General features: G+C 41.9%; 1 protein-coding gene across 1 annotated transcript in view; it reads left to right on the forward strand.

Moving 5' to 3' along the window:
* Positions 1 to 1,039: 1,039 nt before the first annotated feature.
* The window catches only part of LOC104274266 (chromosome unknown open reading frame, human C11orf74), a 27,171-nt gene continuing 5,338 nt past the window's right edge, over positions 1,040 to 22,872 (forward strand). The window contains exons 1-5 of the mRNA XM_009869858.1: positions 1,040 to 1,142; positions 12,112 to 12,269; positions 13,689 to 13,760; positions 14,706 to 14,760; positions 21,909 to 22,039. Of these exons, the coding sequence (XP_009868160.1) occupies positions 1,040 to 1,142; positions 12,112 to 12,269; positions 13,689 to 13,760; positions 14,706 to 14,760; positions 21,909 to 22,039 (519 nt within the window). The remainder of the gene's footprint in view (positions 1,143 to 12,111; positions 12,270 to 13,688; positions 13,761 to 14,705; positions 14,761 to 21,908; positions 22,040 to 22,872) is intronic.

The raw sequence follows: 22,872 nt of genomic DNA on the forward strand, positions 1-22,872 counted from the left end.
ATAAAGACATTAAATAAGACTGGCCCCAAACACCTGCCTGTGTTTTTCTGCCTGTAGCAGTCTGGTCTTGTGAGTATAAAAAACTGGGTGTGTTATTAACTGTTCAGCATCACACAGCTGTTGAAATGCATCTGCGCAGCTTTCCCAAGCGAGGCGCAAGGTTCACTTCAGCAGACCTCCCCGGGAGCTGCTTCAGGGCTCCTGCTTCCCAAGTGAGGAAGGGGAGCTGGAAAGCTGTTGCTCTGTCAACGAGGAGTCTGGAAGAGGCTCAGTGGGGCTCCTTCAGCTCTCCCCGTTCGGTCCTTTCTCGAGCGTGGTCCTCGCCTTCCTCTGTGGCTGCCCGGTTCTGTCGTGCCCTGCGTGCCCCGAGTGCTGTCTCGGCACACACGCGTGTCTCGGCGTGACTGAATGTGCCTTCTGAAACCTGGGGTTGGTGGCTTTGTTGGCGCAGCGAGCGGTGCAGCTGCAGGATGATGGATTCAGGCCAAGCTTTGAAGGTACAGGTGTCCCCCCTTTTTAAATCCAACCTGCTGGTGAGCGGTGTCACTGTTTCTGCAAAGAGCAGATGTAAGACTGAGCAACTCAGAATGGGGGGAATGAACACCTCCAGGAGAGGTTGGTCCTTCTGTGGCCCCTGTTACCCAACGATTTCAGGTATAGGTAATCACACTCCCTCCCTTTGCCTTTAAAATCATAGAATCCTAGGGTGGTTTGGGCTGGAAGGAGCCTAAAGATTGTCTAATTCCAATCCCCCAGCCCTGGGCAAGGACACCTCTCGCCAGACCAGGTTGCTCCAAGCCCCATCCAACCTGGCCGTAAACACAAAATGAATTATGTCCTCTTGAATTTTGGGGAAAACGTGTAAAGTCCCACCAATTTCACAGGAATGGAAGAAAAATTTGACCTCTGGTGCTCATCTGCGTGAATTAGGGACTCTTAATTTGTTTTCTGCCTACAGATAACGTATGAATCTTTTCTTTCTGTTGCAGAAGGAGCCTGCTAAATCACCTGTACCTCTTCGACTGTCGAGGTGTGGATCATGGGAGAGCAACTGTTAAACAGCAGCATCCTTGATCGATTTATTAATAGCCATGAGCAGTCGTATGAAGAGTTTCTAAATACATTCACTTATCTTTTGAAAGGTACGTGGCTTCCCAAATCTCCCATTAGAAACCGCAGCCAGAAGGGAAGGGGAAAAGAGAAGCAGGAGTGTTTAAGTGCCATTCTTTGTGATCTCAGGCAAACCCTTGTGATGCTTTCGTTGCTCCTTTTAGCAGTGGGGTTCCTGAGGGCAGCTTGGCTTAGCTTGGCTGACATGCTGCTGAGGTCTCTGCAGGTTGGGAGGGTGGGGTATCGTGTGTTATTTGGAAGGATAGGCTCTTCCTAACTACGTCCTGCATTGTTTTGCTATTTCATAAAAGAGGAAGAGATGAAGGAAAGTAGTTAATGGTGTGCGATTTGGGTACTTTCATGGGTTTACTAATACTAGTTTGCTCTGCTGCGCTGTTGTGTGTGCCAAGCTAGCCAATAATTGGGATGAAGGCACATCAGGACATCAGGTGAGGATAACTAGACTGAAAAGGTGTCGTGCTCTGCAGATGAAATAAAAGATGGGGCTTAACCTTGATCTGAGCGTTACCGGATCCAAATTCCGTAGCTCAGGTTCATTTCTTTTGGCCACGTTGAGTCGGGTGCCGTAAAAATAAATGTGAGCTGCTTATTACTTACGATTCCTTTTACCACTGCTTTGCCCTAGAAGCGATGTCCTGATATTGTTGCAGAAGCAGCGTATTTTTCGATCACAGCATGTGACGTGCTCCATTGATTGGCACTCAGAAGTCTGTCCTGTCCTTGTCCTTCAGGCAGAACTAAGTGTCAGTCACAGGCACTAAGTAAAAAACCAGTGGCGGAGTCCAGACTGCAATAGAAATAATCTTGTGGCAACCTTCTGTCTCTCCTCCCAATGAAAAATAGAAGAGAAAGGAGACACTGGGGGATAAGATAAAGGGATTGAAAATTAGGTTCTGGTCTTCTTTATGTATGATTGATACACTGGGGATAGCTCCTATCTTAGAAGCACGCTGCAGATCCTGATGCTACTTGCAAAAAGCCTCAGCGTGTATTTCAGTCACTTTCATTGTCACTGAGCATCTGCCGCTGAACCTGTATAAAAGGTGGAATCAAATGCTTAGGAGTGCAGTTTCCTGTGCTGGTATAAACAAAACAACTCAGCTTGTTCTCCTCCCACCTTCATTTTCTTTTATAAATACCCAAAGGTGCAGGTTTGCGTTGTAAACTAATGACCCGCAGAAATTCCACTTTAAGCACAAGGCATTTTAGCATCAGAACAGTGCAAAATGCTTTATAAAATATCTTGTTCTTACTTTCTGAATTTTGCATTTAAAAAAATAGTAATTTGACTTTTTTTTTTTTTTAAAAACAACTGTGATAACTTGATGAGCCTATTTGCTAATCGGCTCCAGAAATTTTCACTCTTCTGTGTGTTCAGATATTTACTGTGGGGATGTATTTGTGGTTCCTGTCCAGCAAACTCTGTGACTATCTCCAGATGACCCTTCTGAATTTGGCTTGATAATAGTGTTGATCCTCAGACCGATTCTTGGTGCAGTGAGCAGTAATGTCAGAATTTGCAGTCCTGCTTAATTAGGTATGGAGATAGACATTGGTATACACAAATAACCAAGGCCATTCGGTTGGGTGTGTAAAAATATCCTTGAAAAGATAGTCTCTTAGCTCAAATAGAACAAGATTTAGAGCCGTAATAAGGTCCTTCTTATTTATGTGTAATTCATTTCATGGTATGTGTATGGTTTAAATAGCACACAGCTTTGTTATAACTTAGTTGGACTGTTAAATTATATCTGCGATGTAGGAATTTAATCTCCCTGATTTTAGTATTCTTAAAAAACCCCAGTGATTCTGTTTTTTTTTTTTTTAAAGTGTGCTTGGTGCTGCGACAAATTGAGAGTTCCTAGACTATTTGACAATTAAATCCTTTAGTAACGCTTTTACCTCACTTCTGCCCCATCTGACGGGACACGGATAAACATACTTAAATATAATTTTAAAACTCTGAGCTCACCATTTAAAACATATATACTCCAACAGAACATGGCCTATATATCTTAAATGCATAATATTTAAAAAGTATAGATGCCCTCCCTCCATAATTGGAATTTTTTTTAACTTTTCTTATTGATTCTGTAACGGATGGACACCAGATGGCAAGGTTAAGATTCTAGTAAGGCTCTTAGTTTTCCTGCTTACAGGAAACTGTATTATTTTATCCTATTATCCTTTGTCAGAAGGATAATATTAACAAGATGTATAGGTAAGTGAAAGGGCTGGTGATGCCATGGGGATATAGTTCAGTAATTAGAGCACAGGTCTAGGGAAGAGGACATTTTTCATGCTCGCTGTAAAAGCTTTGCCAAAATGACAACACTGAAAACAATGACCACCTCTTCTGCAAATCCAGAGTAAGAGGAATCCTCTTATTAGCAGTTTATTTTAATACATTAATTTGTGCTGCTCTTAGAAACGCTGAACCCCCTTATGCGTATGCCGAGTTACATGTTCGGTTTTGTTAGTTTGTTCTTTTAAAGTAGGGAAATAATCTGACAATAAAACAACTAACTGGCATTTGCTTTGAGGTTGTAAAAGTCCAAAATGTGTTTTAAGTCCAGAGAAAAATCTTAAGAGCTGTTCCTTGACTGTGCAGTTGAAGAAGCCTCAGAAGACTTGGATTTACCAAGGGATCGATGACCCAGATTTCTGTAGGTGTGGTCCATGAGTGGTCTCTTAAGAACTAAACATTTCCTAGAACAGCTTGAGACAAAATCGCTTGGAAATAGACCCAATCCTCACTTTAAAAAAAAAAAAAAAAAGCCACACAGGGCATGAGGCTCTTTCAAATCTTGGGAAGAGTGTTTGAAATCTGGTGGAGACAACTATGATGTTCAGAATTAGAAGGCAGCATCTGCTCGTTTTTCTGAACTCGGGGGAAGACTGGGGAATTCACTGGAGCATAAAATACCTCCTTTGATTTTCTACAAAAAATAAAGGAAAAAACATGGCCCAAGCTTCAAAGTTTTCATCTAGATTTTAAATAACTCCTCTCCCCCTTCTATAAATATGGAATCCAGGATCAGTCAGGTGTGTAGAAAAATGCTGCTGTGAATGAAATTCTTATCCAAACCCAAGTTTCGATTCCTACTTTTTACCACGGTCCTGGCCATTTGACCACTGAGATGGCATTCCATCCCTTCCTGCTGTTCATTTTGCTCTTTCCCATACTCCTCACACCGCCTGGCCGTGCGTTGAAACCCGAGGACTTTGACCAGACCTGTTTCTAAGCAGATTTCACCTCGGATATCTCTGCTTCGTAGCCTCGGCGCTCTTGTTTTGACGCTTCTGTGGAGCGGAGGAGGGCGGACGGCGGCCGACCACTTCTCTGCTTCCAGGTGGCACGTGAGAGCGGTGGTCTGTGTGGTGACAAGATTCACTGAATTCCCCGGGGAGAGCCGGGCGATGTGTTTAGTTCACAGTCCATTTGGTGGGAGCTGTCTGCTGCTTTTTTTCTCGTTAACCGCCTCGAGGAGAAACAACAACTTCAGGCTTCCTATCTAAGTGTCAACGGAGGCGCTTTACAAATGTGAGTCTTAACAGCAGAAAGCAGAGCAGAAAACGATATAAGAAATGACAGTAAAGTCACTTTAATTTTAAAAATGGACCAGTAGGACAATGCTAACCCCAAGAGAAATTCGCAGCCTTCTCCCTGTGAGTGGATTTGCCAATAAAAGCAACTAGACAGTTCAATAAAACTAATTAAATTAATCTGTCATCCCCAGGGAACTTAAACAGGGCATGAAATAGGGAAACAGCGTCAATTCAGAGCTTTTTATTGATGTGTTGTGCTGGATCATTGGAAAGAATCGGTTGGGAGAAAAGATTTGCAATTTTCTGTTGATCATAAATTCAGGAGCTATCTCTGTGTAAGCTTCATTCAATATAGTATAAAATCAAATCTCGTACAGAGCCCCTAAATGGAGAAAGCCCCAGACATGGGGATGCAAATGCAACAGATTATTTTTGAAATAATAACAGCTGATGTGTTTTATGGAAAATTTGTTGCCCTTAGACCTCAGCGGTATTTGCTATGCAAAGTACTTCATCTCCATGGTGGAGACAGAAGAAAATTCGGCGTAAAGAAGGGGAACGACTCGTGTTGGTTTGCACAGCAGCTCACTGGCGGCACCAGATAAGGGCAGAGGCACTCAGACTCCTGAAAACTTTGGCAGCCGTTGAACAATTCTTCTTTTTTTGCGACACCTTTGTTACTAAACCATTTCTAAAGATTGTTTCAGATAGGAAAAGAATGTATTTTCATTCTGTGGCATTTGCTAGAATGCAGAAAAGGGAAATATGTAGTAGTTTTGCTGCTGACGCTTTGATACCGATTCCATCCTGTGGAGCGGGTGGGTTCTGTAGCGCTAGAAAAAGCAGGAACACAGGATGAACTTTTGCTCTAGCTCATCACCTTGCCTTGAAGGGCACTGAAGTGTGCCAAACGCAGCTCTGGCCCGAGTTTTGTGTCATTGCAGTGAGGTGCGGAAGCCGCTTTTCCAGATGTGGAAATGACACAGAGCAAATGATGTCAGAGATCAGAGCAGGTCCATAAAACCAGAAATCGAGTGACCGCACTTCCAGTCCAGTGCTGAGCTCTTTATGGAATTGAGTGCTTTTCTGTGGCCAGTATAAAACCACACAGAACACGAACAGTGTAGCTATTTACCTTTTTAAAAAAAATTAGGCCCCTTGAAGGTGCCTTGATGTCTCAAACCAGGACAATTCTAATGTGCAAAATGAAGCATGTTTAAAAACTCTTGGGCTCTGTGACATGTATAAAACTGCACAGAACACGAACAATGTAGCTATTTACCTTTTAAAAAAAATATTAGGCCTTTTGAAGGTGTCTTAATGTCTCAAACCAGGACAATTCTAATGTGCAAAATGAAGCATGTTTAAAAACTCTTGGGCTCTGTGACATTTTATTAATTTTTTCCCACCCGCTGTCATCTTTTTATGATACTATTTGTTATGAATCTATGGAGATATCAGATGCTTTTAATTATACACAGTTCACTTGTTTCTTCCAGAGCTTATTTGCTTACCTGCTGAATTCTTCTAGAATGCAAGCACAGAGAAAGTTTTCAAAACCAATTCTGTCCTGATTTATTAGTATATCACCTACTCTTTTAAAGTGCTCCCAACATGTGTATTTAGTGTAGTTGCCCTGAGCTGAGGATGAATTTAAGCACATTTTCGTTGCTTTGACTGTGAAAAAGGAAAAAAAAGAAAAGGAAGAAGCAAGTGTAACGAACACAGTGCTTATTTAAGTACTCAAATTCTGTTTCTTTTAGCTAAGGTTCAAAGTGTGGCTTATTGTAGCCAAGATTCAGAAAGAAGTTATTTGAAATTCTTTTTTATTTGCCTGACTGCCTGATAATATTCAAATGGAGAATGTTCCCAGCAACAGCACCGTTGAACCGTGCAAGAATAAGACGTATTTTTAAATAATCAGCTGGGGTGAATGGGTTGTAAACAGGAAATATCACCCCTTTTCTAACATTGGCACTATTGAAAGCAGGACAGAGACGTAGATATTCATACAGATGAACACTACATGAACATCTATGTTCCACGAGCTACAAACGGAGAGATATTGATACATTAAAAGTACAGTTGAACTTTTGCAAATTAAGAGCTGAGGTATTGCTGTACGTTAAGCTAAAGCGGGTGTGCAAGAGTGGCTTGAATACACTTGAGAGTAACCGTCATTTGCCTTTCCCCTGAAGGACCGCGTACCAAAAAAAAAGTCCTTTCCTGTCTGTTTTTTAAACATGCTACAGTAGGAGAAGTATCTAAAAAAGGCAGTCAAAAGTAATAATTGGGACTTAAGAGTTTTTAAGTCAGAAATAGTCCGGTTGAGGTGACTTGTCCCACTCTGCAGAATAGGTATTTATCCCAGCTGAGGACACTCCTCAGGAAATGGGCAAAGGAAAACATCAAGCCCGTGCTACTGATTATAGTAATAGTTGACCTTTTTTTTTTGCAGGAAATAGAAAGGTAAACAATACTTTTTGCTGATTATTTGTCATTTAATCAGGGGACACGAGGGGAAAAGGCTGCATGAACAGAATCTCTGGTCTGGTGTAAAGAGCAAAAGGTTCGGTAGACATGGGTGAGTTACACCGAGGAAGCACCACGGTGGGGGAAAGGAGATTCGTCAGAGAAAACGCCCTTGTTAATTGGAAGTGAAGTGTAGAAATGGAATGCCACAGCATTTGTCATATTGGGCTTTCAAGATGTGTCACAAATATTCATTTGCACAGTTAGGCAAGTAAGTTGTTATTTCCTCGGCCGTACATGTCACTTCGACAGAAGAGTTCTGCTTGCTCAGCACTGCTGCAGGGTCACTGTCATCGAAATTAGGGTTTGGGTTGGATAAGCTTGGAATGGGACTTGAGGAATCCAGGTAGCTAGGGCACAGGCAGTGCAGGTGCTGAGGGCTGGCAGGTATGATCTAGTATCTAGGGAACATCCCCTGCCTTTTTGGGTGGCAGCAGGAGGCCTGGCAGCATGCCCTAAAGCTCTTAAAACAGCACTGGAAATTTGTTTTTGCCTCTTAAAGCTTGGCATTTGGAGTAAATAATGACCTGAGCACCATTCAAGACAGGTATCACACTACTATGAGTGAAATTAATTTTTGTTCAGGAGTTCTGCACGAAGTCACTGTATTATTTGAATCCCAGGTTTTCCATCGAAGCGTAAATTGGAAGGGATTTAAGGCATTCACAGGCTTTCTGCTGGCCCTCAGCCCAGTATTTTGAGGATGAAGAAATAAATTGGAACTAACAAGAGTAGCTTTGTGGTGTTTTTTTTTTTAATAGATAGATAGATAGATAGATAGATAGATAAAGGGACCTATGTCTTATTCGCACCCAATTTTTTGTTTTGGAATGAATTCATCCAGTTGAAGAAAGGCAGGACATTCCTGGTAATTTGTATTATTTTGTCCAGTGTATTATTCCAGGCCAGGTTTTCTATAGTATTGATTGCTGTGTCTGGTTTGGTTTTGAAATGTTTCGAACCATAAGACTTTGATCAGTCTTCTGGGACTACTGTTTCATCTAACAGATTTCACAGACTGGAAGGGTTTTGTGATAATCCTAGTAGCTCTCTACTTCGGCTTTGTGATAAGTAACTCTGTTATTCTTTAAAATACGTGGGTGATCCGTGGACATTTTTAAAAGATTCCCTTCCAAATTGGAAGACAAAGAGAATTTTAAGCAATAGGGAGGATAGATAGCGGCAGAGAAAAAAAATTCTCAAGCTGGATATACTTTCTGTTACATTTCTGAAGTCTGCAACGTTCTTTTCAGTGACACACAATAGTGATGGATACAACTCTGGAGAGACTCAAATTCACCTTTCGGGGAACCTAAGCTGGCTGGTTATTTCGTTGTTAAGGTATTGACAGTGACATTTCTAAAAAGCAAGACTGAAGAACTGTCCGCAGGGCAAATATGTGAATCTCTCCATGATTTCAGCCTTCTCCTGCTACTTGTTGTCGTGTTTGTATCCCTTGTTTTGGACTTCTGTCACAGGTTGCCAAGGCCGGCGTTGTACATCTGGGTCTGGGCGGGCTGAGACCTGTGGCAGTGAATAACGAGTCAATCAGCACTCGGCCGGGGGAAGGCAGAGCCGTCCTCTCGCTGCCTGGAGTGTGATCCTTCCTCCTTCCCCTTGGCTTTCCAAAATAAGGACAGAAGTGGCTGAAATTCAGAACGCTGGCAAAGGAATATGGCTGTGATATTTCCCTGCACGCTGTAGCTTGTTTAAATTTAAAACATTTTTTTTTGGTACTTTTTTTTCCCTTCTTTTTTTAAATGGTATTCTTTAAGGTCATGACTGTTACTGCTTCAGGAGAGCCTGTATGTGATGCATGCGAGACTCTAGGTATCAGTAGTTACTTTGGACATCCCCAGGTGGATCTTACTGTCCCTGAAGGACCGTACTTGAGGCTGTCAGAGGCACGTTTGGTTCACCTCTCCCCCTCTAATTGATTTGACACAGCCTCATCATGCACATGGCTGCGCAGCCGATTTTCTGTCCGCAGCACGCGTTTCACAGCTGCTTTGGTTGCTTGGGCTCTTTGCCTTCTGAATTTTTCTTCGCTCGCAGTCATGAATCTAATATCACGATGCAGCCGTGAATGTTTCATCAAATGTAATGCTTAATATTCTGTAAGCCAATAACTCGGCAATGGTCTTAGCTAGAAAAAAGTTTCTGACAGCGGTTTATGACTGATCTCTCAGGAAAAGGGATAGTGCTTTAGCTGTACTCCGGGCTTGGTAAATGGCACATAAATGCTATGAATGCACTTGATTTCTTATTCCCTCCTTTAATCTGTCTAGCTTTTTAGCTATGACAATAGCTCAACTGTCCAGAAGATACATAACCTAATAAAATAAGTTTGTCTGCTCATATGTGCTGTCTAATTATAACTGCCCAACTATGTGTCCTAGGTCTTTTGATGCTAAAAGTGGTATTATTTGATTTGGAGAATGCAGAACATATGTTCTGGAGAAGGATGACCTGATTAATATCCCAGACGAATGACCACAATGATATCTAAGATAGGCATGAGCTTGTGCAGGAATGTAATGTTTATTCAGAGCCTATCGGCTGGATGAGTTGTGCTGCTGATCGTTCCAGCTGATGGTGCTTTTTGTCTCTCTGTTGATCTGGCTGAGAAAATTTTATGGCTTCCAGAAGCTTCTTCTCACTTCTCATCCCAAAAGGCTTCTGATGTGCACGGGGAGGATATTTAGTCCCTATTGTTACTCTGTAGGTTGTTTGACTGCATAATTTGTTAACACGCATGTACCCTAAAATACATTAATATCCTTTTGTGGCTTCTCAGTCTTTAATATAAAACTTGTCAGTGCTTAGTATAAAACACAAAGTCCATCCTGTTATACCACTGCAGTAACAAAAGATTGAAACTTTTTGAACTAGTCTTCTAGTTCTTCCAATAAAGTAGGGTGACAGGAAAAACATAGTGGGTGACTGTTTTACCTGTCAGGAATTTAAAAGAGGGTTTCTTGCGAAATACTGCCTTGGTCCCATGAAAAGAAAAGTGTGTAGAAAGAAGAGACTGCCCATATGTTGTGCTGTTTTCAAATACTGTTCTAGGAAAGTACTTGCTAAAAGAGCAGGGAGAAGCTAGATGTCCTGTCAAGAAACCTGAGATTTAGGAATTAGTCAGAGGATCAGTTTGTCGGCTAAGCATTAAGATCTGTTTCCTAGTTTGCTTTAGTCTGGTGCAATTTACTTGTCATGAACCTTGACTAACAGGAGTGTGGACCTCAGCCCTTTCTGTGTGCTGTGGTAACTGCAGCACACAGCTGTCCCTGGCAATTAATAACTCCTTGGTGGATGGCTCCATGCAGTAACCCCCAGGGCATCATTAAAACTCTTCCACAAAAATTACTTCGATGCCTGTAACATATAATTAGGCTTTAGAAATGCACGGCTGTGTTTCTTATTGTTACAAAGTAGATTTTTCGAATTAGACCCAAGAAACTGTTAAATGAGCATTTATTTTTCCTTAGGAGCACGCGGCGCGAAGTTCATTTGAATTAATTGTCCTATGGCTACCTCGTATTTGATGATGAGGCTTTTAAAAATAAGAAGTCCTGCATTTTTATTTTGGCCACGATTAATGTGTTATTTTGCTGCGTTGTAGGAAAAGAGCTATTCAGCGTGGATTCGGGAATTCATGCTTCCATGCACAGGTGTTATCAGCTCCTACATCTAGTCTGCACTGCTGAGATACCGTCTGATGATCACCTGGTTGTATCCTAACTCTTCTGGCAGCTCTGTGCCTCGTGTCCCTGGCTGGTAGGAAAGTCAGAAGCACTAATAGTTGTCTTAACTTTGCTCTTGTTGTCCGAGGAGTTGTTAAAGGTCTGAAAGACGCCACAAGCTGTCATCGAAAGGCTGAGCTCTGTCACTGAATACCTCCTTCTTTTCAGGGAGGGCCAAATTAGCCCCTATTGATGTGTAAAATGAACATGGGAGAAGTTACTCCAATCTTCTGCCAACGCACTGGCAAAACTTTTTCCCAGCCTGTCTTTCAAGACCAAAGGTGGAACAAATCCTGCTTGAACATCTGTATTTAATCTTCAGTCTCAGGACCTAAACTTGTGCCAGTTGAATGTCCCTGGCCTGCTGCTCTTTGTTAGTCTGATCCTGATGGAAAAATACTTACTCACAAGATTTTTCGTGCCCGGTGAGATTGCTGACATAGGGAGGAGATCAAATTGGTGATAAGCTAAGTCAAGAGCATCCTATAATTGTTAAACACCAAAAGCCGCAGCACCTAGAGAAATCACCTCAAGTGGGATGTTTTACTGGCTGTGCATAAGCTCAGTTCCTGGGCTTTTGAAGCTAGACTTGGAAGTATTGAGAGTGTGTGCCGGTGTTGGGAAATGAAGTTTTAATTTGATTTTTTTGTTTTTAATTCAAAAACTGTACCTCTGAGATAGCTCTACTGAGTGTGAGCAGTTGCTCTGGGGTTGGTGGTGGAGAAGACACTCTCCACTGTACCTGCTGGTGTTTGCTGTGCCAGACTAAGGCACGGGCACAAATGTTATGTGCCCTTTCTATGCGGAGTTCAGAGAGCATCTAAACAAAGTTTTAAAATAAGGACTAAGGTGTAACCTTACTTACTGTCTTGCTTTTTTGTATGTTTTCAGCTCTCGGGTTATTTTATCAAGTTTTCCATATATCACATAAGCTTTTGAGACAGTGAATTTTTCAGTATTGAGGAACAGGCGATATTCTGAGCGCTTGAATTTCCAACTGCGTATTTGGTTTTGTGATAAAGGTTGGAAAGTACATGTATGTGGTACATGTTGAAGCTCCGAGCATGTAAAATAAGTCAATATTAGATCTAACGAAATCTATGTTTTTCTTGGACAGTGCATCATGTTATCTGACCTGTTGTGATTCTCCTTGCAGAGGGAGAGGGGAAGACAATTCAAGGAAGTAAAGCGGACTCCTTAAGGAAAACAGCTTCTCCTTCTGAATTACCAAACAGAAATAAACAGGATGGCTCACCTGGAAAATGCGAAGAAATGTGGGGGTCTCTTCCACAGCAGATGCCAAGTGAGAAGGAGGTAACGAGTTAACATTTGTCGGTGCGGACAAGCACCACATTCAAACAGATGAAAATATGGGGAGATGCACTGTCCAAATGTTAGAGGCCAGTGGTATTTAATCCCACCCGAGGCAAATATTTAAATACTGCCTAAGTGTGTAATGCTTACGGAGGCACCTGCAGGGATCGGGTTTGGCAGTGGCATTTGCGCTAGTGCAGAACTGCCATAATCTGACTAATAAATAAGGCGCCCTGCGTGGGCCCTTGTAATACTTTCGCTGAAGGCTGCAGCTGGCAGTAGAGGTTGGCAAAAAGGAAAAAATCTTGAGAGTGTGGATGCCAGCATGCACAGATTTATTCGGTTTCTTGAGGATTTTAGCAGGTACCTGAGTTACGGAAGCTGGATTGCATTAGCTACCTAAAGTGAACAGTAGGCAGGCCAGAGGCATTTTTAATCTTCTGAAACATGTGAGATTAGAGATTTAATGTGTAGGGACAGGAGAACAACAGACATCTGGAGGGAGTGAGATGGAAATCCGAGTCCACTAAAGAACTTCTGCCCTCTTGCCTGAATGACTAGTAACTGCGCTGCGGTCTAGCCTCTACTCAGAAATGGCCTTCATTGAACTTTTTATTAAAAAACAAGTAGCAGATACAGAGAGCAACACACTTAAGTGCCTTCAAATGATGGGCCTGCCAAGCCTCAGTCAAAGAGCAGGAGCTGTCATTTTCCTCCCTCCTAGCGCACGTCTTTGCCGTGGAATCAAACAAGGCTTTTAAAACGATCACATTCTGTCAGTTGATCGTGTAATAATAATGACAAGAATATTTTTGCAATTTTTCTCATGAGGAATCCGGCTGCCTCATTGGGATAGACTTCCTTTGGGTCTCTTACTTTAGCCACTTCGAGCTGACTTTCTCTCACATAAAGCAACGTGTCACTTCCATTATACTTTATTTAATAGAACATCTGAATACTTGTCTGTGTCACTCTAGCAAAAAAATTTCAGGCGTGGCTGCCCATTTTTGTCACGTTAGCAGTTTAAGGAATAAATACAGTAATAGCAGAATGCATCAGAAAAATTGCTGGTGTAGTAGCAGAAGGAGGCTGCAATGCAGTAAGTTGGCCACTGTGGGAAAAAAAAAAAGGAGGAAAAACTGCTATTGAAAACAATGCTTCTGTTCTAAATCATAGAATGCTGGTTTCTGGACATTTTATGACTACTTGTGCTGTTCCAATTGATTCAGTCTGGTCCTGGGTAGGCTCTCACAGGGTTACCTGTGTACATTCTGTTTTCAGGAGTGTTGCATTCATGTATAAAAAAAAATAAATCTAAATACATTGTTAAGGGTCTGTAGGAGTAAATCATTAGGAGCTTTGACTGTGATTTTGGTTCTGTTTCATGCATCTAAGTATTTCTGCCTGTCTTATCTACAGACAAGGATGAATGAAAGCTGGGCAGCTGGTGGCTCTGGTGGAAACGATCTCAGTCTGTCTGAAAGAGTGAAGGTGAGGTTTCCTTTGATTTTCTTCAAAGTGGAGATTCCGAGCAGAACCCGACTGATGTTTGCTGGAGTCATTTACAACGTACTTGCAGTTTGTTGCTGTAGCTCTTTCCCGTCTGTGGGAAGGGAGGATGACAGCATCACCATCCCATTTTTTCTTTTCTCCCCAAATGTTAATGAGTATGTACTTTTAAAGTGCAAAGGTTACAGAAGTGTTGATGGGAATGGTGTCAAATCAGGTTGGAAAAAATTATCTCAGAGCATCTCTAATTGCTTCATGGAAACACAGAAGACATGTAGTAAATCCTCCATGGTAACCCTGCTTGGATGTAGGCTGGGAAAGGGCTTTCGCTCTCTCCCTGTGCATCTATTGCAGAGTGCTACCTGAAGTAAGAAATGTCTTTTCTTGTGGCGTGTTTTAGATAGTTTAGACTGTATTCCAGAGACATCAGCCTGAAAAAAAACAATAGTGCAATGTCCCAGACGAAACACTGAAAATGTAGTAATTCTTAGCTTTCCTGTTTCCACGTGGTTCACCGTTAGCATCAAACCAGAAGGATTGAGCTCGACTTGGCCTGCAACATATATGGTCTCCGTGCCATATGCAGGGAGCTTGCAAAACTGCAGGATAGCTTTTCGTGTATCTTCTCCCTATGAAAATATTTTACTTCTCCATCTTCCCACTAAGTTCCTGAAAAAGTTGCTGTACAGCTTGAGCTTCTTTCCCATCCCCGTAGTTGATATGTAGCAATTTTGGCAGCAATTCTTTGCTTAAATGGGTTACACATTTAAAAGAAAATGCATATGCTTTCTTGGAAGAAGGCAAGGGAGAATCGAGAAGGCGAAAAAGACAGTTTACTGCTTATTTACTTTGCTCTAGATTATACTGCAAGGAATGGAATTAGTACATTTTAGACTCTTTTTCAATCTGGTTTTTTTTTTACAGCAGGTGGACAAGTACTTAGATTTGGAAGATATAGACACAGATGAAGAGATACGCAGTGGTAGGTTTTCCACCTCTTTGTATTCCCTGTCATTGTCCATCTCTGGATGCAAGCGTGTGGACATTGTTTAAAGAACTATTTCTCCTCTAAAAGAGATTTTGTTCCTCAGTTCTTCTATTGATAGGAATTTCCTCAGATTGCCCAAATTTCCCAAATTAAAGCACACTCATTTCCTAACTCTAAGAGGTAATGAGATAATAAAACAAAAACAATATTTATTATACTATGTCCAGAGAGCAGTTATTTTTTTCCCCCAACGTTTTTTCAGGATTGCAGAATGCTTCTTGTTAGCAACATTTGTACATTTTTCTGCACTTCTATTTTGCATCGAAATTATTTTGATTACAAAAGTTTCATTACAAAGTAAAGTGTGTGCTAAGAGAGTGTTCTATAAAGTGGAAATATGGGATCTCTAAGAGATAATGAGATAATAAAACAAAAAGAATATTTATTATACCATGTCCAGAGAGCAGGTATTCTTTTTCCCCCAACGTTTTTTCAGGATTGCACAATGCTTCTTGTTAGCAACATTTGTACATTTTTCTGCACTTCTATTTTGCATCGAAATTATTTTGATTACAAAAGTTTCATTACAAAGTAAAGTGTGTGCTAAGAGAGTGTTCTATAAAGTGGAAATATGGGATGAAAATGTGGTCCCTACCTATTGAAATGATTTCAGCCTGGGCTTAAAATAGATGTGACTAATTTTGAATTCACAGCGAACTTGAAGAATTCCAATTGCGAGCATTTGGAATTGTGTTGAATCGTTCCATACATCTAAAATAATTTTAACTCTCCCACCTCTAAATAGTAAATAGAAACCTAGTGTCTGTAGTTATTTGTGTAGCGTAGGTGCTCTTGTGGTCTTTATTACCAGCAGAATTGATGACATTTTAGGGACTAAATGAATTTTGCTCATCTGTACCTTTGACTGCACAAAGAAACCAAGCCGCTCAGGTTAAGGGATTTGCCAAAAGTCACTGAAAGAAGCTGTTACAGAGCAGGATTTTGGTCCTTGGTTATTGCCATTTGATTGTTCTGTCTGATCCGTTAAAGATTTGGTTACTTTTTTCTTTCTGTACATGCAGAATTCCCTGGAAGTCAGAGGCCTTAGAGACTTCCAGGTTAATATTTGGAACTTGACTATAACTCACGAGACAATAATAAACCAACGTTAAGTCGGCTTTGCCGCAAATACTCTTCCTCCAAGCTGGGCATTTCGGGGAGCAGGGAGTAAGGTCAGGTATCAGGTACAGATGCCAAAGTTTTCTTTTAAGTGCAGTGTTCATACGTGCCCATTTTTCCCTCGGTAGGACATTCTGTGCTTATGTCTCAGCTTCTGTGAAAAAAACTCTGGGGCATAGTGGTGCAAGCCTAAACCCACATTTCACTTGTGTCATCATGAAATGAGAGTCGTCTCTGTCCGGTTCATGGGAATACGGTTGGATGTCTCTAGTTCAAAACAGTCCACAAATGGGCTGGTGGGAAATAAGCCCAACACTAAAACACCAAGCAGGGAAGTGAGGAAAGAAGAAGTCTGCCAAAGCTTGGGCATGGCTTGCTGCTGTCTGGGCCATGCCAGGCCTTGCCTGTCTCCAGGCTATTCAGTCCTTGCTGTGTGTTTGTGTATGTGCAAGAGTAAATGTTAATCACATACGTTCCGAAGCCCTTAGTAAAACAGACAGCGTTTGAACAAGATGAGAATTATAAAAATGATCATCTGCTTGTACTGGCTGAACAGCCCTTTATGTGAGCCACGCTGGGGAACCCTTTCCGTTAGTGCTTTTGTTGGTGATTATAGGGATAATAAACATAACGTAACTGCTGCACATCATCAGTGTGCTAGCTCCTTGGTTTTCACATGACGTTTGGCTTGGCTTTCAGTCTCTGCTCTCCTCAGCTTTTCCCAAGAGACAGCACTCCCTGCACAGACCGCTCGGTGCAGAAAGAAACCGTAGCAACTCCTGAGCAATCAGCAGTGCTCACTAACAACATTAAGCATTTAGATGGCATTTTGGAGCATCAGAACACCGCCTAGCCAGAGGCTAGTTACTCCTTCTAAACTCTGTAAGGAAAGTGAACAGCATCCAAATTTCTATCTGGGAAACCCACAGCCTGGGTCTTGCCCAGGGCTTCTTCAGTGGAGACAGTTGTTGAGTCAAGATGAACAATTTCCCCTTGAGTCCTAAGTGCAGAAAATATAACTTACAGTTTGATAATTGTCTTACATGTCAAATTCCACTTGATTGGTTTCATAATAAGAGAGGTAAAAATCTTACTCCTGTAGAAACCATGGCAACAAAATGCAAATTAAAATATAAAATGGTGTTGCTTCTGTTGTTTGTAACAATAAATATAGAACAATATCCCTGTTCACCACCTTGGTAAAGGATTAATTCTGAAGAATTCTAGTTAGTTTAGAGGCAAAGTGTTACACAAATTTGAAAGACATCCTGTTGCTTGGCCTTTTTAAATGCTGCCACCTGTATGTCAGAAGAGTTGATATATTTCAGACTTCATTTTGGCAAAACAACCTAGGACACTCAGTAAAAAATATTATAGCTTGCTAGTATAGTTACAGCGAGCTTTCGCCTGGGCTTGGTACTGGCAGCAGTTCAGTGTCTTCATTCTGCGTTTAACTTTAAAGGGCGGATCAGTTAGCTGAGATGTACATTAATACAATAAGTAGTCACACTTAAGGGCAAGTGGCTCAGCGCTGCCAGTGTGAAAAGCCTGATGGAAAATGGGTGTTAAAATGCTTTTTGGGAGGCGTCCTGGAAGAATCATTCTAGTGGGGTTTTTATTTTTTTTTTTTTTTTGGTCCTTCTCAACTTATTTTCCCAAGTCTGGTATCTTTTAAGGTGTGAATGAATACAACTGCTTCTTATAAAAAAAAAAAATAAAAAAAAAAATGCAGCCTGTAGATTTGGCCAGTCTACAAACTCATTGTAGCTGTTTTCATCAGACAGCGCTGGGCTGAAAGCCTGAAACCGGGGTAATGCTTTGCGTTTTAGGACTTTGGCACAGTAAATCACGACTGGCAAAGTAAAACTGCTGCCCTAAACCAGAGCTTTAGTGCGTTGTGCAGAGACAGCATGTGTATGGTGGACTGTTTAATCGCTCGTTCTCACCAATTTAATCTGTAACTGTAAGTAGCTTAAGGCAACAATAGGGACAGTCAGGCTTTCTCCAGGGACAGATGGTACAACACATAGTACCTATGTGTTGGCAACTGAATTCCTTTCCAGGGCTGGTGACAAATCACTTGCTGCAGGGCTCGTAGGATACTGAGGTACTAACAGTTCATATTTTTATAGGGTACAAAATACGTAAAAGGCACATCTAGAGACCTTAAGTGTGCTATTTTTCAAATACGAGAGAAAATTAAAATAGGACTAATTAAATGTAAGGGGGAGGCTGCATAGGCAAGAATATCAGAGTGTCATCCTAATCTGGTTTGGAGCCCTGAGGTAGTGGCAACTTGGCTTTTCAAGGTCCCAGTTCTCTGTAACCCCACAGAAGTGGAGGACAACCCCGAGTGACTCATTGACTTTGAAGCTGAGACCAAGCATAACTATTTATTTAATTCATTCTGTAGGCAAATTATTTCAGTATCTGGCGTTTTCCATAATCTCTGCCTACCCGTTTATATTTTGAGCCTGTAGTTCTGTCCAGGAAAAACAGGTTAAGGAAGAGGATTCGGAATTAAATTATGTGGATTTTTTTCAAGTATGGCGCTCCTCCCAACGGGTGAATCTCTTTCTTTTCTCCTCCTCCAGTCCCTGCAATCCATTTAACACTGCCTTGGGATGATTTCACACTAGGCAGCTCTTTGGGGCTAACAGCCTGAAGCCTGAGAATCAGAGGAGATGGTGAAATTTAGCTTTTAGGCTTGTTTTGTTACCACTACCTCCCTCCTCAGCTCCCCATCAACAGCATTTTTGTGAAATGTACTGTCTGAAAGTGGTAAAACCTGTCCTAGTTTATCTCTAGCTGGCCATCATTTGGCTACGGGAAAGCTGAAGATGTAGACAAGACTGAACCTCTTCACTCTTGAAAGTTCACATTGGGTTTGTGCCAACAGGTTCTTTTTTTCCGTATTTGCAATTAATGTCGATACAATGAGCAAAAAAACCCAGCTCAGCAGTATTCACCGATTTCATAAGCACTTTGTGTGGGTCTGTGGTGTAAAGAGAAGAGAATCGCTGCGCTTCCAACTCCACCCTCATCAGAGCATGCAGGACTTGACTAAAATCACTGGAGCGCACTGCCTTATCACCCAGGAAGCTGATTCTTCGTGGTATGAGAGGTGCCTTTCAAAATCTCCTCTCAGATTTTTGATAGCACTGCCTGCTCGGTTATCTCTGTATACGATGCTGCTGGCAGTATCCAAGGCTTTCCTGTTGCTAATTAATCACCTCCACAGAGAATGTAATTAGCAGCTTAATTAGGATCATCATCCACTAGTGCTGTAGCATCAGCCTAAACCAGCTGTGAGGTACTGGCTAGAACTTACAATAGCCTCCAGTTCCTTTGGGAGCTCCCACTGAGAAGGAGAACTGTCAAAACTCCCTAATTTTTCTCTCTGAAGGAGTTTCTTGATTAAACGTTATCAGGGAAAGCAGCATTTACCGATTAGACTTTCATACGCTGTCACGCAGCCAGGATAGAGAGACAAAGATCATTTCTGGCATGTCTGCTGGCAAACAAAGGTCGATTACCACATCCTTATGGGGTGATTGAAGGGAATTTGAAACATTGTTTGCATTACTAAAGAGCCTTAAAATAGTGGAATTGACATTCTGAGTATGACAAGCACTTCTTGCTAAAAGCAAAAATAAATTTCCTTCTGTTGTCCTAATTTTGAAGAGTTGTCTTTCTGAGCCGTTGCCAGACTGTTGCATAACAGTGCTTCCTCCTCATCTTCTCTCTGCAGATTGGTCTGCTGAGGTAGGGGGAAGCTCTTAGTACAGAAACAATCACTGTTTATATCAGGAGGTGATACAAACCTCCTGATGTCCAGGCTTTCCTTCCTTCCGTGAGAGTATCTATTTAGGGTGAGAGTTTGAAACAGTAGTGGAAGATGCCCTTGCCTTTAGATGAGTATTCAGAGTTTCCTTCTTTCCTATAAATAGTTTTGACCGAAGTTAAGAAAAATGGAAAAAAGCGGTTGCAGAGCATGGGAAGACACAGCGTATATACCTGGGGACTGCACTGTTCTTCTCAGAAAGCTTTCTCACACAACTAATAGGATCACAGACTGGGTTGGGCTGGAAGAGACCTCAAAGACCATCTCGTTCCAACCCCCCTGCCCTGGGCAGGGACCCCTCCCGCCAGCCCAGGTTGTTCCAAGCCCCGTCCAACCTGGCCTTGGGCACTGCCAGGGAGGGGCTACCGCAGCTTCCCTGGGCAACCTGTGCCAAGTTCTCCCCGTCATCACAGAAAATAATTTCTACCTAACATCTCATCTAAAACTACCCTATTTCAGTCTGAAACCATTACCCCTTGTCCTGTCCCTACACTCCCTGATAAAGAGCCCCTCACCAGCTTCCCTGTAGCCCCCGTTAAGCACTGGGAGGCCACTATAAGGTCTCCCCAAAGCCTTCTCCTAACCCTCTCAGCCTCTCCTCTAGGAGAGGTCCTCCAGCCCTCTCGTCATCTTCATGGCCTCCTCTGGACTTACTCTCACAGGTCCATGTCTTTCTTATCCTGGAGGCCCCAGAGGTGGACACAGAACTGCAGGTGGGGTCTCACCGGGGCAGAGAAGGAGAATCACCTCCCTTGACCTGCTGGCCACAGTTTTTTGGATGCGGCCCAGGATGCGATTGGCTCTCTGAGCGAGTTCACATTACTGGCTCAGCAATGCAGAATCAGGCCAGGTGCTATGCTGAGAACAAGTACTGAGGGCACATGGGTAGCTAGAGATAGATATAAGCAAGCAAGAGAATAGGGATGAAAACTGGAAACCACTTACGTGTGAATCATGAGCCAAAAGACAAAAATCCAGGAGTGAGATACCCAAGGGAATGAATTCAGCTCTTTTTAAAAGAATATTTCCACTTTGCAAGTCCTGCTGGATTTGAAATAGTGCACAATTCCCAGAAGAAAACTAAATGAAGAATTCAATTGTGGATTTTTTATGAAGGTTTAGCTAGGAAATTATTATTTTCAAATGCAGATTTGCAGGAGATTGAGAGGTCTGTAACTCCGCTACTGTGGTAAAAGTGTGCAGGCAGAGATAAATAGCCACTTCTTCCTTTTCACCCTGGATTTATGTGCCCTCTCTTTGGTTCCCTTAACTAACACTGAAGCAATGCTTTAAAAATTTATTCAGAGATTTCAAGAGGAAATCAAGCTACTGAAATGAAGTAGGTAGCTGTAAAGAAACTTGCGTATCAGCCAGAAAAAAAGAAATCGTAGGTAGCTTTACATAATCCTTCGACTAAATTACCAGACATATGGTTCCCTTAAGTTCCTTCATAAAAACATGACTGAGACAAGATGGACACATCTGCGCTGCAGCAGAGCTCAGACTGATTCATGTTAAAAGATATTTCTAAACCCAAGGCATATCCTTCAGAGCTGTCACAGAAAGCAAACCCACTGTTCCCAGTATGAATGTCTTGCTTAAGTACGTAAAGGAAAAGTGATTCAGAAAGCCTGTGCATCCCAAGATTCTTTATGCCCGGTGTACAGGTGGTGAAACTCTAGCAAAAGGGGGTTTAATGAGACTGCCCGATCAATGGCAAGACCAGGATTCAGTCTGGTGGTTTAGAAGTCCCACAGTAGACACCTCTGCTCAGGGCATTTCTTCTTTTTTATGAAAGAGACTGATCTAATCCCAGATTTTCTCTGAGTTTACGAGCATCTATGTCCGGATTTTTAGTCCAGTGTCTTGAAGAAAGAAGAGCTCCCTGTCTGTTTTCAACCAAGTTTGATTTTTCCTTAGCAGAGTATATTTTATCATCTAGATTTTAGCTCAGGACTGTTTTAAAGATAGCTGCCTCTATTATACATTATACAAAAGTAAGTACAGCACACTTTGACTAAGAAGCTTCTGCCTGTGTCTGAGCACTGCAGGATTTGACACAGGGTTTTGCTAATTTATATCTTGAACGGAAGGTTAAAGTTGACTGTTTTTTATTCAGCAGAGTCATTAGTGCTCCCAGGAGAGGTGGAACAGACAGTGACTCACTGCACACCCGTTTTTGATAAGCCTGTTCAACTGAAATTGAGAACCTTGCCAGTTCCACAGCCGTCGGACAGCAAAGCTCAAGAGGTATGAGGTCCGATTTATTTCTTTAGATATCGGGGCTTCAGGGTGGTTTTTTTTTTACCTGTTGGGTTCTGACGTTATTTCCACAAGAACAGAGGGGTATAGATGGAGTGCGTGGAACTGCTATGAGTTAACAAATCACATTATTAATCTTTAAAGTAATAATGAGTTCTCAAATACATTGAGAATTGAGATAAACGCTCTGACAGAAAGGTACTGTTTTATCTTGCACATGGCTACTCTTCTGTCCTACGTTTTCAAAATGTGCACTTCCATACTTCGAACTGTGTGTGGACTTTTTAATATTTAATTGGTGTCATGGAATATTCAAGGAAACTCTTGCACTTCCTGACCTTGTAGCAACTCCTTACCAATGCAGAGTGACGGGCCGTTTAATTTTCCAGTGATTCCATGATCTTACAACATCCTGCAGTTCTCATTGGACTGAACATAGGAACCATCTTCTGCAGCAAGGATGTAGCAAATGATCCCTTTAACGTGACCTTTAAAAGAGAGAAAAGGTTTTTGATCAGAGCCAGGATTTGTCCTCTTGGAAATAAGTAGCAGCAAGATGCCGCTGAGGATCTGCGTTGTCTAGTTCTGGTGTGAAAGGTTTGTGTTGTGGAGCCTGAGTGTTTTAATCAGACACAATCAATGCAAGCTTTAATTTAGAACTGCCATTTTCTCTCAGAATTTCAGTTCTTTTCAAACTGGAACAGAAGGTGTGGGTTGCTCACAGGCTTATTTTAAGCCATTAAGCTTCCTATCCAAATAGCCAGTGTGAGCATTAACTTTTGAGGATGTTTCTGTTGCAGAGAATTGCTCACCGCTCTTTC

The sequence above is a fragment of the Apaloderma vittatum genome, unplaced genomic scaffold, assembly GCF_000703405.1.
Source record: "Apaloderma vittatum isolate BGI_N311 unplaced genomic scaffold, ASM70340v1 scaffold11580, whole genome shotgun sequence".
Lineage (NCBI taxonomy): Eukaryota > Metazoa > Chordata > Aves > Trogoniformes > Trogonidae > Apaloderma > Apaloderma vittatum.